General features: G+C 35.5%; 1 protein-coding gene across 4 annotated transcripts in view; it reads right to left on the reverse strand.

Annotated features, from left to right (window-relative positions):
• Positions 1–4,642: 4,642 nt before the first annotated feature.
• SOCS5 (suppressor of cytokine signaling 5) overlaps positions 4,643–12,885 on the reverse strand; it is a 122,414-nt gene continuing 114,171 nt past the window's right edge. For all 4 annotated transcript variants that reach the window (XM_081068216.1, XM_081068215.1, XM_081068217.1 and 1 more), the window contains one exon: positions 4,643–8,894. In XM_081068216.1, coding sequence (XP_080924342.1) covers positions 7,272–8,882 — 1,611 coding nt within the window. In that variant the 5' untranslated portion in view covers positions 8,883–8,894 and the 3' untranslated portion in view covers positions 4,643–7,271. The remainder of the gene's footprint in view (positions 8,895–12,885) is intronic.

A 12,885-nucleotide genomic window follows, 5' to 3' on the forward strand; every position in this document is an offset into this window, starting at 1 on the left:
TGGTTTGTTTGCTGGGCCAGGAAGCCATTATGGTAGCTTTTCCTCTAGGACTATTTTAGGTACGTCACACAGCCTCTGACAGAATTGTTTATAGATCAAATGTAGGCCCTTACATTTATTTTGTTCATGTCACCAATAAACTATACCGCCTCTCAGAATATGTTTGAAGGATGAGAAATTGAGCATCGCCAAATTTTAGAAATTAATTTTAGCCTTTTAATCCTACTATCAGTATTAGAAAATTGCTAAAAGTTAGACAATATTTTAAAGGTACAATTTATAAATTTATATCATTCAGTGTTGGAACTACTATACCAAAATATTTCTCTATTCCTATGTCATTAAAATTCAATACTATCTAAATTACACCCAAGGGCACCTAAAATATTTATAAAATTAGGTGACAAAGTTTTAATTATTCCAGTTTTTAAAAAATATCTTTAAAAGTTTAAGCACTCAAAATTTAAAATAATTCATCCTAACAAATAGAAGCAAATATTGAATTAAGTGCATAATTATATTCAATACAGATGAGAAAACATTAAACAATTTGGTGTAGTGATAGATTTACAGTAAGAAAATACCCTAAAACCTTGGGTTTCTAGTTAGAAAGGGATGCTTTGTAAATACATACAGAAAAAAATGTCAGGCAGTAAATACTATACAATTCTAAATGTAGTATTAACTACTAAATACAAATTGAATGCAGTTTTCACTTTAAAATTATGAGAAAAGCTATAGCAGGTCCTCAATCATTGTAACATTGATGTGATGTTGTAGGATCTTAACTCTTGCTTATACCAATTAGCATGTGGTAAAATTGGTTCCATTATATGTCACTTTGCTTAGGGTCACGGGACCTATTGGCGACCTTAAGTGACACCTTACTGCACACCAATACATAGCATTTTGGGGATTAAATTTAATTAACTTCCTCATAAATCTTATTTTGCCACCTTTTCTCAGCACTTTATTCAAGTAAAAAAAAATTTTTTTTTGTTTAGGTTTTACCTAATTTTCTTGTTTTCTCTACGTAACTATAGCTAGGAATGATGTTTTTATTTGATCAAATGTTAAGTTCTTTGCATTAAAAATGTGCCTCTCAAAATATACTTTCCATGTTTAGTTTTATTTAAAAACAGGATATATATTCATATTAAATGGAAGATACTAGCTTGGCTTTCTTACAATTTGTTTAAATTTGGAGAAACCATGACATATTTAAAGAAAAAACTCCTGCGCAAATTGCTTGCTTTTCCTTACCTCAAATTGTGCTCTTTTCTTTTGCTCCTTCTCTCAGATGTGTACTCTTCAGTTTAATTCCAGGGCTATTTGATCTAGGCAAACTTCACAGGGTCTCCTGCCTCCAGTCTCTCCTGTTTATACTCCATTTTGCAACTTCTTGCATAATTTCTAATTCTATGATTAAGAATCTAAATTCAGACTCTTCAGTCTCACATACACAAATGCTAGTGAATGGATTCTTCCACCTCAGCCCTCCATCTCTTCAGTTGCTACTTACCACTGTATTTGCCCATCGTGCTTCTCCACCATTTTCTGCTAAGTCAAATCTTAGACATTCTTGTGATGAAACAAATCCAAGACTCCAAATCACCATGCTTCCACTTGGGTCAGGTTTGTTTTTCCTTATCAAATATGTTGTTTCCTTATCAAGTATCCAATCAGTCTTTGCTTAATTATTTGTGCTCGGTCGATTTCCCTATATTCTCATCATTATACATTTATATATTTGCCCGTATCCTCACATTATAAATTCCATAAGGTGAGGGTTCTCACCTTCTACTAAAGTTTTATTTTAAGAAGCTATCAGTAAATGGGCCTTTGCAATCTGTTATTCTAACCACTGAATGACCTGCCTCAAACTCTGTAGTGACCTAAGAAACCAAGGACCGCACAAATCAGGTAAAGAGTAGAATTTGGAGCACATCTGAGTATACTAAATGATTTGAGGCTTACAAATCCCTTCCCATCTCTGTGTGTTACCATCTATATTTTATAAACTTTGATCTTTTAACTGTTAAAAATAGTGGAAGGGAATAAAATAAATGTTAATAGCAGTTACCCCTGGAAGATTACAAAATGGGAGTTGGGAAGGGGAGGGCTGGGGTTGATAATGGTTGAGAAAATGATAATATGGACTTTTTATTCTAGTACTGATTCTTTGTAGTTTTCAGTACTTTCTAAATATTCCCCAATGAACTTGTATTTCTCTATAAAAATTTGTACCCCCACCAAAAAAAATACACAAGTAAACTTGACATGGAGAGCATGACAACCAAATTTTACATGAATAAAGTTTTAAAATTGAGTGCAAGGTTTGATTCCAATATTTAAAAACTTTTGAAAGGCAAATTTCTTATTAAAATTAGTTGGCTTTATAAAAAAAAAAGGCACAGAATCTTGAATGAACAAACTAAGATAAATGTTGCCATAATTATTTTCCCCAAAGAAATAACTGCATGCAAAATCCCTAGCTGTTGCCATCCTGCCTTATGGTTTTAAATACTATCCATATAGTGACTCCCCATATTTATTTTTCCCCCTTACCTTTACGTTTATACATTCAATTGCCTAGTCAATGTCTCCATTGGGATAATTAATTAGAATCTCAAAACTCAACATATCCAAGGCAGGATTCAATTTACACCAAGTTTGCTCCTCCATTGGTTTTCTGAAATCTAAGCTAACGGCATCACCATCCTTGCTCAGATCAAAAACTGGGGTCATGTTTGATTTTTGTTTTTTCTTCACATTTAATCCACCACCAAATCCTGTCAGCTTTAGAGCCAAATGACATCCTGAATCTGATTTCTTCCTACAAGTACCACCCCAGTCGAGGCTCCAATCTTCTCTCACCTAGATGACTAGGGCCGTTTCCCTTATTTTGCCCCACTATAGCTTGTTCTCCACAGGGAATATGTCATTCCCCTACCTAAAACCCTCCAATGCTTACCAACACATTCAGAATAAAATCTAAATTCCTTACTATGGGTTCATAGCCTTAAGTGGTTAGGCCCTCAACAATCTCTACAACCTCAGGACCTACCATTTCCCACCACGCTCACTGGATTCATTTTAGTGGCATACTCTTTCTGAGCATATAAACTCATTCTTTCTTTGAGACATTTAGTTTTATTGTTCCTTTTATCGAAATGCTCTTCTTTGATCTTGGTGATTCTCTTCCTTTCCCACCACTCACGGTCACTATTCCCCAGTGACCCTGTATCTTTGGCTTATGCCCCAAGGTATACCCATCACGTAAAATGACTGGTACGTGTCTTCAATGAGCATTTGTTGAATGAATGGCTGAAGTCTAAATATTCAATCAAGCTTCCTGAACATATACACAGTTGTTCCAATTGATCCACACTTTGCAATGGCAAGCCCTCCACCTAACTCCCAAAACCACCAACCTCCTCCCACAAAAATCCCACCCCAAACCTTCTTAGAAGACATCATTTAGAAAGTCCATGTTCTGTATCGACTGTTGCAAAAATGTGAAACAAAAATGAAACAAAACCTGAGCCTCACTGATAAATAGTTTTTATGCATACACACCAAGAAGTATTGTCCCCTTTGGAAACCTTTCTCACCTTTAAGTCAGCCCTTTGTGTGAATTTTTATGTAATTTCATCTAGGTAAAACTGTGCTGAGGTACAGAACAAGCGAGTGAAGTGGTGTGATTTGCTCTGTGCTAACACTCTGAGGGAGGCCACAGTGTCTGCATCTTTCCTAGGAGAGTCCTGACTCACAGCCTCTTTCCCTCCATCAAAAAGCAATTTTATAGCTTTCTTTGCAACAAAAATAGGAGCTCTAAGACCAAGCTCCATAAAACTTACCAAACTAGTGTTTGGTGCCAGGGAGCAAAGGAAGCTTGGGGTGAAAACAAATAGCAACAAGATCAAAATGTCAAATTAAAAGGGTCATAAACATTGAACTTTGTCAAAATGAAGCTCAGAAGTATCAATTTTTATGATTCAAACCGTTAAAATCTCATATAAATCTTCTAATAGACCATAGGGAAACAGATCAGTTTGTGAGGTATGATTATCTGGGCTAAATTTTTGCCTAAAAATATAAATCTAGTTATGATTCTTAATAACTGTATTTAAACCAAGCTGTTTCTTTTTCAAAAAATTTTTACTGTGTTTAGCCAGAAAAGAAAATACTGATGAATGCTTTCTTTTTATAAGGTGATTGTACAAACAAGACTAATAGCAGCAAGACTAAACTTTAGGTGCAGATAATCAAATTTGAATGGTACAAGGATAGTATATATACGAGTATACAAAATAAGGCCTCTAAATGATTTAAAATCAGATGGTAATATTATTGTCAAAGTAGTATTAACACCATAAATGTATATATGTATGTGTGTGTGTGTGTGTATACATGTATGTACATAGAGGGAATGAATGAGTGAAAGAATGAGAATGAATACGAATCAGAGCAACCTGTCTCCGGATTAATTACTTCACTATGAAGATGTGTCCAAACTTCTAAAGAGTTTCCTGGTTTGTATTAAAATGCACTTCAAAAAGACCATGAAAACACAAATTTAGTTGACAGACTACAATGGGATTCAGAAAAAGACACAGTGAATATAGACTTAGGTGCAATTTCATGCTGGTGGTTTTTTTTTTTTTTAAATGTAAGCCACTAATTTTGTAAGAAAAAATTTTAACCCAAAAGTTGCATATTAATATTACACACAAACTGAAACATAAGTGACTTTTAGCACAGTGTATACATGCTTACATAAACTCAAATATTTACACATTTAAAACAATTTCCATTTAACATTTGAAAGTTCTGAAATACATAAAAGCAATACGTCCTATAAAACTACAGTTAGAACATCAATTTGCTACAAGCATATAAAATATTAAGTGCTTTCTTGGAGTTTCAAGTTACCTCTTTAAAACAAGATCTTGCTTGCATGTACAGTCCTTCTCCAAAAAGCAATATGAACTTTTTCTTTTTCCAAGAGGTTTATTTTCCAGGTACATTATAAGCTCAAGAAAACGAACTCAACAATTACGCAATATAATTATGTCATTAGAACATAATTGCACATAATGCTTTAAAGTAGGTTTGGATAAAGTTCTCAAACACTTTGGTATATGTTTTTCAGGGACTTCTACTAGAAATAATAGGAATTTTAAGTCCCTTCAATCCCCATTTTGCTTTAAAATGGACAAATCTTTGGTTAAAGTTCTACATTTTGGGCATTTAATATTAATTAAAATGGTCCCCAAACCAATAAATGGTGCTGATGTGTTAGTTTACAAGACTTCCTTTAACCTGTTTCTAGTACCATGGGAAGCTATACATACTCATTTACTATGACATGTTATTGATACTTTCAATTTTTCACTTCTAAGCAGAGAAATCAATAGGTTTAGTCAATATTTCTCTGTTCATTTTGTTATAATCTAAACTGTACAGTAATTTGCAGTAACTATATTGTTTCACAGTATATATGATTGGAAAGATGTATAGCATTAAATTTAGTTAGCTTACTCAGAATAAGTCAATATTAGGCTGTACAGTAATTTTGTATTGACTATAGTAGGTTGTCAGGTAATGCTTATTTAAAAACCCCAAACCATTCCATTTACAAGAGAAATTGTTGCAAATGTATAAAACAGCAGATATACAAGGAGAACACCAAACATACTTTATTAGCACAAAAAGCAGCCATAACAAGGCACGGCAAGCAGAAACATACATTAGCAGTCAAAGGGTTAGTGTTGCATACAAATATAGCGTTTCTTTTTTTGTAGCCTTGGCAATAGCCATCAGGATGTAAAATAACTTTCTGTAGCAGCAGGTAAGGAAACTAAGGGGCACTCACCAATGGTACAGAGCACAATAACAAAAAGACACAAGAATGGATTCGACTACTTTAGTGCAAAATGTCTAGGACAGAACTGTAAATTCAGTTCAATACTAAGAAGCAAACACTAGAACTTGGTATTACTTCCAAAATAGCTCACTCAAGTAGTATTGCATACTATTCTAAGTGACAAAAAGGTGCTAAGTAAAGTTATTTACAGACACAATGGTTGTACAGTACCTTTTAAATCTGCAATTTAGGTTTCAGACTTTCCATTAAAAATTGCACTGAAATTCTATAAATTGTACTTAAGCAATTCAGCTATGAGTTTACAACAAAGATAAGTACTGCCATCCAAATTATTACAGTTTAACAATAATCTCAATATCAGCAACCACTGTAGTTACTATTATCTGACTTGTTTGGGCATCTAGTCTCATTGTTTTCCATGGTTCACAAACTCATCACGGGCATAGGAAAAGATCCAACACTAATCAATCAACGATTAGACTGCACATATCAACTTTAAAAAATCACAGATGGGGGCCGGCCCGGTGGCTCAGGCGGTTAGAGCTCCATGCTCCTAGCGCCGAAGGCTGCCGGTTCGATTCCCACATGGGCCAGTGGGCTCTCAACAAAAAAAAAAAAAAAAAAAAAAAAAAGTCACAGATAGGACTATATTGCAGCAGCTATTTCCAATGTGTTTTAAGTTAAAGCACTCATAAAAAAAAATTAATACCCAAGGCCTTTAGATAAAATTCTCCTACCAACTTTAAAAGTCTGAAATTTTAAGTACTACTATTTAGAAAACCTGGTTTACTTAACAGTACCTTTTGCAGAAGAGAAAAGGAGACTGACTATAAACTATATCAACACTTAAGTGAACTGCACTATGCCCTTGTGGCCAGAAAATTGCATTTTTTTTTTTCATTCTAAAAGGAAGGCAGTCTTTATTTTTTGGACTTCGAAAGCTTGATTTATAGTAACTACAAACATCACTACTTTTTGGAAGGTTATAGAAAAATTCTTAGAAAAAATAACTTTAAACATTAGTCGCATTGTTGAAATCCTCATCCAATATTAGCAATTTGTTCTTCAGTAAGAAATAGAATTCTTCATAGCAAATGCCCCAGAGTTGCTCACTCAATTACTACAGCCATTAAAAACCAAATGGTTAGCTAAGTTGGCAAAACGTTTTTGTAGCCTTACTGAACACCTGTAGTTCTATTCTCTGTTGTCTCAATAGGCACCACGTTTTTCTGAGTACGTAACAGCAGATCGCATCTGACAGATACTAACACTAAGCTTCCATACTGTACTGAGAAAAACCTAACACTGATATGTGTGCTTGCTGTGGGGGACTGTCTGATGCACATAAAAGCAGAGCTAGTTAAAGCCATTTGGGGACCAGTTACTTTGCCTTAACTGGTTCTCGTTCTAACCAGCGAACTCTAACTTTTTGTTTATAATGATACTCTTTTAAAAAATCCTGTAGCATTGATGGTAAAGGAAGCCCCTCAATCCCATCGTATGTAGTGCATCTGCAGATTACTGCACGGCAGATATATTGCAGGCTAAAAGGGAAAGTCCTATTTAGTGAGATAGTAAGCAATGGCTCAAAAAACATGCAAGAACTGGGATCTTTATAATGTTCCAAAAGTCCTGTTACAGTGGAGGAGTGAAATACACATGGGTCATGAGCATCAAAACTAAAGTTGTGATTCCACTGTTCAATTCGGGCATGCAGGGATCTGTTGTAGCGACGGAAGCTCACAGAGAAGAGGTAGTCCTCTTGTGCAGAGTCCCTGAGCAAAAACGTGCCTTCAGGTTTCCCTTCAAGAAGGGCTTCTGCTTCGTAACGGTCCATCACTCCCCAGTAACAGGGATTACCTGTAATCTGAAGCAAATCGGGCACGAGGCAGTGTATGTAATCAATCTGTGTATGGACTTTCCAAGCTCCCTGTCTGCTAACGTGGGCATGGCTGTCTCCAGATACCTGACGTTGTTTCTGCCTACGTGACTGCAAACACAGGGTGGTTGTATCCTCTTCAGAGTCACAGTTAGCTTGTGGAATTGCAGAACTGTCCCCACTTATTTCAGTCATTCCAGGAGCTAACTTTGGTCCCAGTTTATATAACGGATTAACCTGTGCAGTGGCTTCAAATGTATGTATTTGTGCGTTGGGAGGGGGGTCAACCCCTTCTTCAATACTAAGCCGCCTTCGCTCTCGGAGCCTGTCTTCTTCATCTTCTGTAGAAACCAAGGATGGATCAAATGTATCAAAAAATGTTGAATGTGGGCTCACAGGGGCTGTATGCTGTTTAATCAAGTGCCATTTTTGGGCTAAATCTGAGCCAGCAGGAAAAGGGCATTTCTCAAGCATTAATTCAGAAAGGTGTATTTTTCTTTTATTAGAAAAGAGAGGCTTCGACTGCTTGTTGTAAGTTCTCACGGGAAAACACAAGCCCACAGTATCCTGCAACCGCTGTCTCAGAGAGCGACTTCCTACAGTTCTGCTGGAAACGCTGTCCATGTCATGGACAGAGCTTACGCCGTATCGCCTCTCTCTCCTTTGAAGTCCACTTCGAGTTCTACCAAACTTTTTATCAGTGTCCAATGAACTTTGTGTCTTTGTAGAACAGGAATGTTTCTTCTTCCCACCCCATGGAGCATGTCGAGAGTAGGAATCTCTTCTCGCAAGTCTTGTTCCTGGGGTGACACACGAATCATTATCCTTTTCAATGCTGATTTCAACAATCTGAGGAATTTCAGTGGCACAGTTTTGGTTTCTCCTTGACGAATTCTTTGAAGGGCTTAATCCCAGTTGTAAGGCAACATTTTCTCTTAAGGGGCTGCTTTGTTGTTGAGGAGCTGAGTCTCCTATACTGACGTTTTTCTCTTTGACAGACAAACATCTGTTGGAGTTCATGTCCACATTTTCACTACGGCTTCCTCCCTCATGACTGAAGAGATTCTGACATCTATATTTGAAGTTATTCCACATTTTCCCTACTTTATCCATTGATTATATGATCTAAAGAAAAAACAGAAAAAGGAGAAAAATAAGTTAAAGTGGTGTGTGAAAACAGAAAAGGCAGCACTCATCCCCTTTCTCAATGGAAATTTCAGTGATACTGGTCAAGAATTCACCTTACTAAAAGGCATCCAGATTGGGAACGAAGAAGTCAAATTGTCAGTTTTTGTACACGACATGATTCTTTATATAGAAAACCCTAAAGACTCCACCAAAAAACCAATATAAACAACAAACACAGTAAAGCTGCAGGATACAAAATCAATGCACAAAAATCCACTGTGTTCCTATGTAACAATGACATTTCAGAAAAAGAAATGTAAAAACAATTGCCTTTGCAGTTGCAACAAAAAGAATAAAATACCTAGGAATAAACTTAAAGAATGTGAAGGACCTATACAGTGAAAACTATCAGACATTTTTAAAAGAAACTGAAGAAGACACAAAGAAATGGAAAGATATTCCGTGTTCATGGATTGGAAGAATCAAAATAGTTAAAATGGTTCATATCACCCAAAGCAATATACAGATTTAATGCCATCCCCATCAAAATCTCAATGGCATTTTTTAAAGAAATAGAACAACAAAAAAATCATCAGATTTGTATGGAATCACAAAAGATTGGAAGTAGTCAAAGCAATCTTGAGAAAAAAGAACAAGGCCAGAGGTATCACACTCCCTGATTTCAATTTATACTACAAAGTGACAACAATCAAAACAGCATGGTATTGGCAGGAAAAAAAATGACACACAGACCAATGGAATAAAACGGAGAACCCAGAAATAAACCCATATATATATATATATATATATATATATATATATATATATATGGGCAAGTAATTTTTGACACAGGAGTCAAAAACATACAACAGAGAAAATAAGCCTCTTCAAAAAATGGTGCTGAGAAAATTGGAAAGCCATCTGCAAAAGAATGAAACTAGACTACTATCTGTCACCATACACCAAAATTAACTCAAAATGGATCAAAGACCTAAACATAAGACCTGAAACAATAAACTGCATAGAAGAAAACATATGTATTAAACTAATGGACCTTGGGTTCAGAGGGGATTTCATGGATTTGACTCCAAAGGCAAAGGAAGTAACAGCAAAAATTAAAAGTTGAAAATGTAGACTATTGTTAATAAATGCATATTTCTGTAATCATTTCCTTTAGCTTACTCAGTGATAAATAAATACTCTTTTTAAATGTGAAAAAAAAAAAAGTAACAGCAAAAATTAAATTTAATAAAAATTAAAAAAATTCACCTTATACTGCTGCACTAAAGTGACAAGGCAAACATTCTGTCTGGTAGTCGGTCAGGTCACCAGGCCCTTTTGTGGCACTGCACCATTATGCGAGCTAGTCCTCACTTTTCATTTCCTGTCAGATAGAATACTCAGAACTCAGGGGAAAGGCAATAAACCCTCTCAAGGAAAGTGGTTTCTTTTTGCCATGTATCAACCTAATTTCATCATGACATTGATTGTCTTCTTACTCCGAATAATTTAGATACTGCCTCATGTATTAAAAGGGAAAATGTATTTTGTATTGTTGAAACATCTGTATTCAACTTCTCAAAAGTTATAATCAGGACCACATTTGTGTAACACATTAAAATTAGTTCAAAAACCTTTAAGTAGCAATCTTCACTTACCAATTGCTACTCCACTCATCTAGCAATCTAAAGCTTACAGGTCAATCATTTACAAAAATTCCCTATCTTCCTTCCCCACCCTACAATGTATCAAGTTTTATCCATGATTTTGAAGGAGTTTGAGTAGAAAAGAAAACAGGAGGAAGAAAGAGAATATAATATTTAGGCTTGAATGAAAAGGTGTCTTTAAACTTCCCAATTCTTAATCTTAGAAGAGCTTAGAATAGAGTAATAGAAAAAAGTTATGATACTGTAATAATAAAACAAAACCAAAAAAACATGCAATTTGGCATCTTTATTCTTGCTCCTTTAAGAAAATCTAAAGCAGTTTACGGCACTCTACAAGTAAATTATTTTAAGACTACAACACTGACAGGCACACAGTCTCATTCAGCAACTAGAAGTCAACATTAGAAGAAATGGAAAAGCCTGAACTTAAAATTCAACTGGTTTGGTCACAACATGACAGCAGAAACTTTTAAAAAATGTTTTTTTCTATTTTGCTATTTAATCAGTATGATAGTCTTTTTCTCCAGAACTTTTTGTTCATGTTTATTATCTCATTATGTACTATTCTTCAGCTTAGAACCAGCATTGGCAAGCTATGTGAGCATTGTTTTCTTATAGTGGTGAAGAGTCATTAGAGCTGATCCTTCCATAATTTTGACTAATCCTCTTTGCCATAAATACCTGCATTTTCAAGAAGTTGACTAGGGTTAAGAGAACAATAAAGAATAACCTTCCTTAAAATGAATGATAAATCTTCCCTTTAGTTTCTTACATAAAGAGCTCTTGGACTAATAATGCTCTTGGACTAATGACAATGAAAACAGAATTTGTCTCTGAAATCATGAAATATATTTTCAGATTATTCTTTATTAAAAGCATACTGTTAGGTTCATATGAGCTTACATGGTAGGTGGTATGTGTTTTAATAAAATGTATTAGATGGAACTGTTAAATCTTATTAAACTTTATCAGAATATTTTGTCTCCTCCCCTTAAAAAAATGTTTTGTTTTGAGCCTTTTCTGAGGCTTACACCACCTGAACTTAACACGCCTTGTTGTTATCACTTATCTTTTTTTTTTTACATTCTCTGTTCTTCGCTTATAGTCCGGTTATATGTACAGGGTTAATTTCTGCCTAGTTACTCACTAATTCTTGGTGACTCCAAAATCTTTGTAGATGTACTCTTCTAATAGCCTAGCCCTTCCTAGCCTAGTTTTCTTCTCATTTACTTTTAAGGTTTTTTTAACCTTTATTTTTACCCCTTTATTTCTTCTTATTTTATTCATAAATTTATAGTTTCAAAGTTTAAATATTACTACAAGGCTTATAACAAAAAAAAAAAATAGCACTGCCTGCTACATCCTTTCCATCCTTGATTCCTAGGGAATCAAGGAAAATTACTTTAAATTCTTTTAAGCTGTTCCTGCTGGTATTTTCCTTCTCATTTCTAGATAACATGTTCACATTGCTATTGGTTGATAAATTTCTAGGTTGGAAATAATTTACCCTCAGAATTTTGAGGGTATTACTCCACTGTTCTAGTAGCTTCTAGTTTGGCTGTTGAAAAGTCCAGAATCATACCAATTCCCAGTCTTCTTATGTGATCTGTTTTTATTTCATGGAAAATTGCAGCTTCTTCTCTTTATCCTTAGCCTGAGTCCTTTCAATGTCCTTCCCCACCGCCCCGCCCTCCTGAAAGTCCTTTTTATTAGACACTAGACCTCTTAGACTCATCTTTTGATCATATTTTTATTTTCAATATTGCATTTCTTTTCCTTTTCTACTGTCTGGTAAGATTTCTTTGGCATTACTTTCCAACACTTCCATTGCAGTTACAATTTTTCCTATTAACAGTTTTAATTTGCAAGACCATTTTCGTGTTCTCTCAATGTTCTTTTTTTTTTTTTTAAATGATTTTATTGGGGAAGGGGAACAGGATTTTATTGGGGAACAGTAAGTACTTCCAGGACTTTTTTTTTCCAAGTCAAGTTGTCCCTTCAATCTTAGTTGTGGAGGGTGCTGTTCAGCTTCAAGTTGTTGTCCTTTCAGTCTTAGCTGTGGAGGGCGCAGCTCAGCTCCAGGTCCAGTTGCTGTTGCTAGTTGCAGGGGGCACAGCCCACCATCCCTTGCGGGAGTCCAAACGGCAACCTTGTGGTTGAGAGGATGCGCTCCAACCAATTGAGCCATCAGGGAGGCAGCTCAGCTCAAGGTGCCGTGTACAATTTTAGTTGCAAGGGGCGCTGCCCACCATCCCTGCGGGACTCGAGGAATTGAACTGGCAACCTTGTGGTTGAGAGCCCACTGGCCCATGTGGGAATCG

Source organism: Rhinolophus hipposideros, assembly GCF_964194185.1.
Source record: "Rhinolophus hipposideros genome assembly, chromosome: 12".
Lineage (NCBI taxonomy): Eukaryota > Metazoa > Chordata > Mammalia > Chiroptera > Rhinolophidae > Rhinolophus > Rhinolophus hipposideros.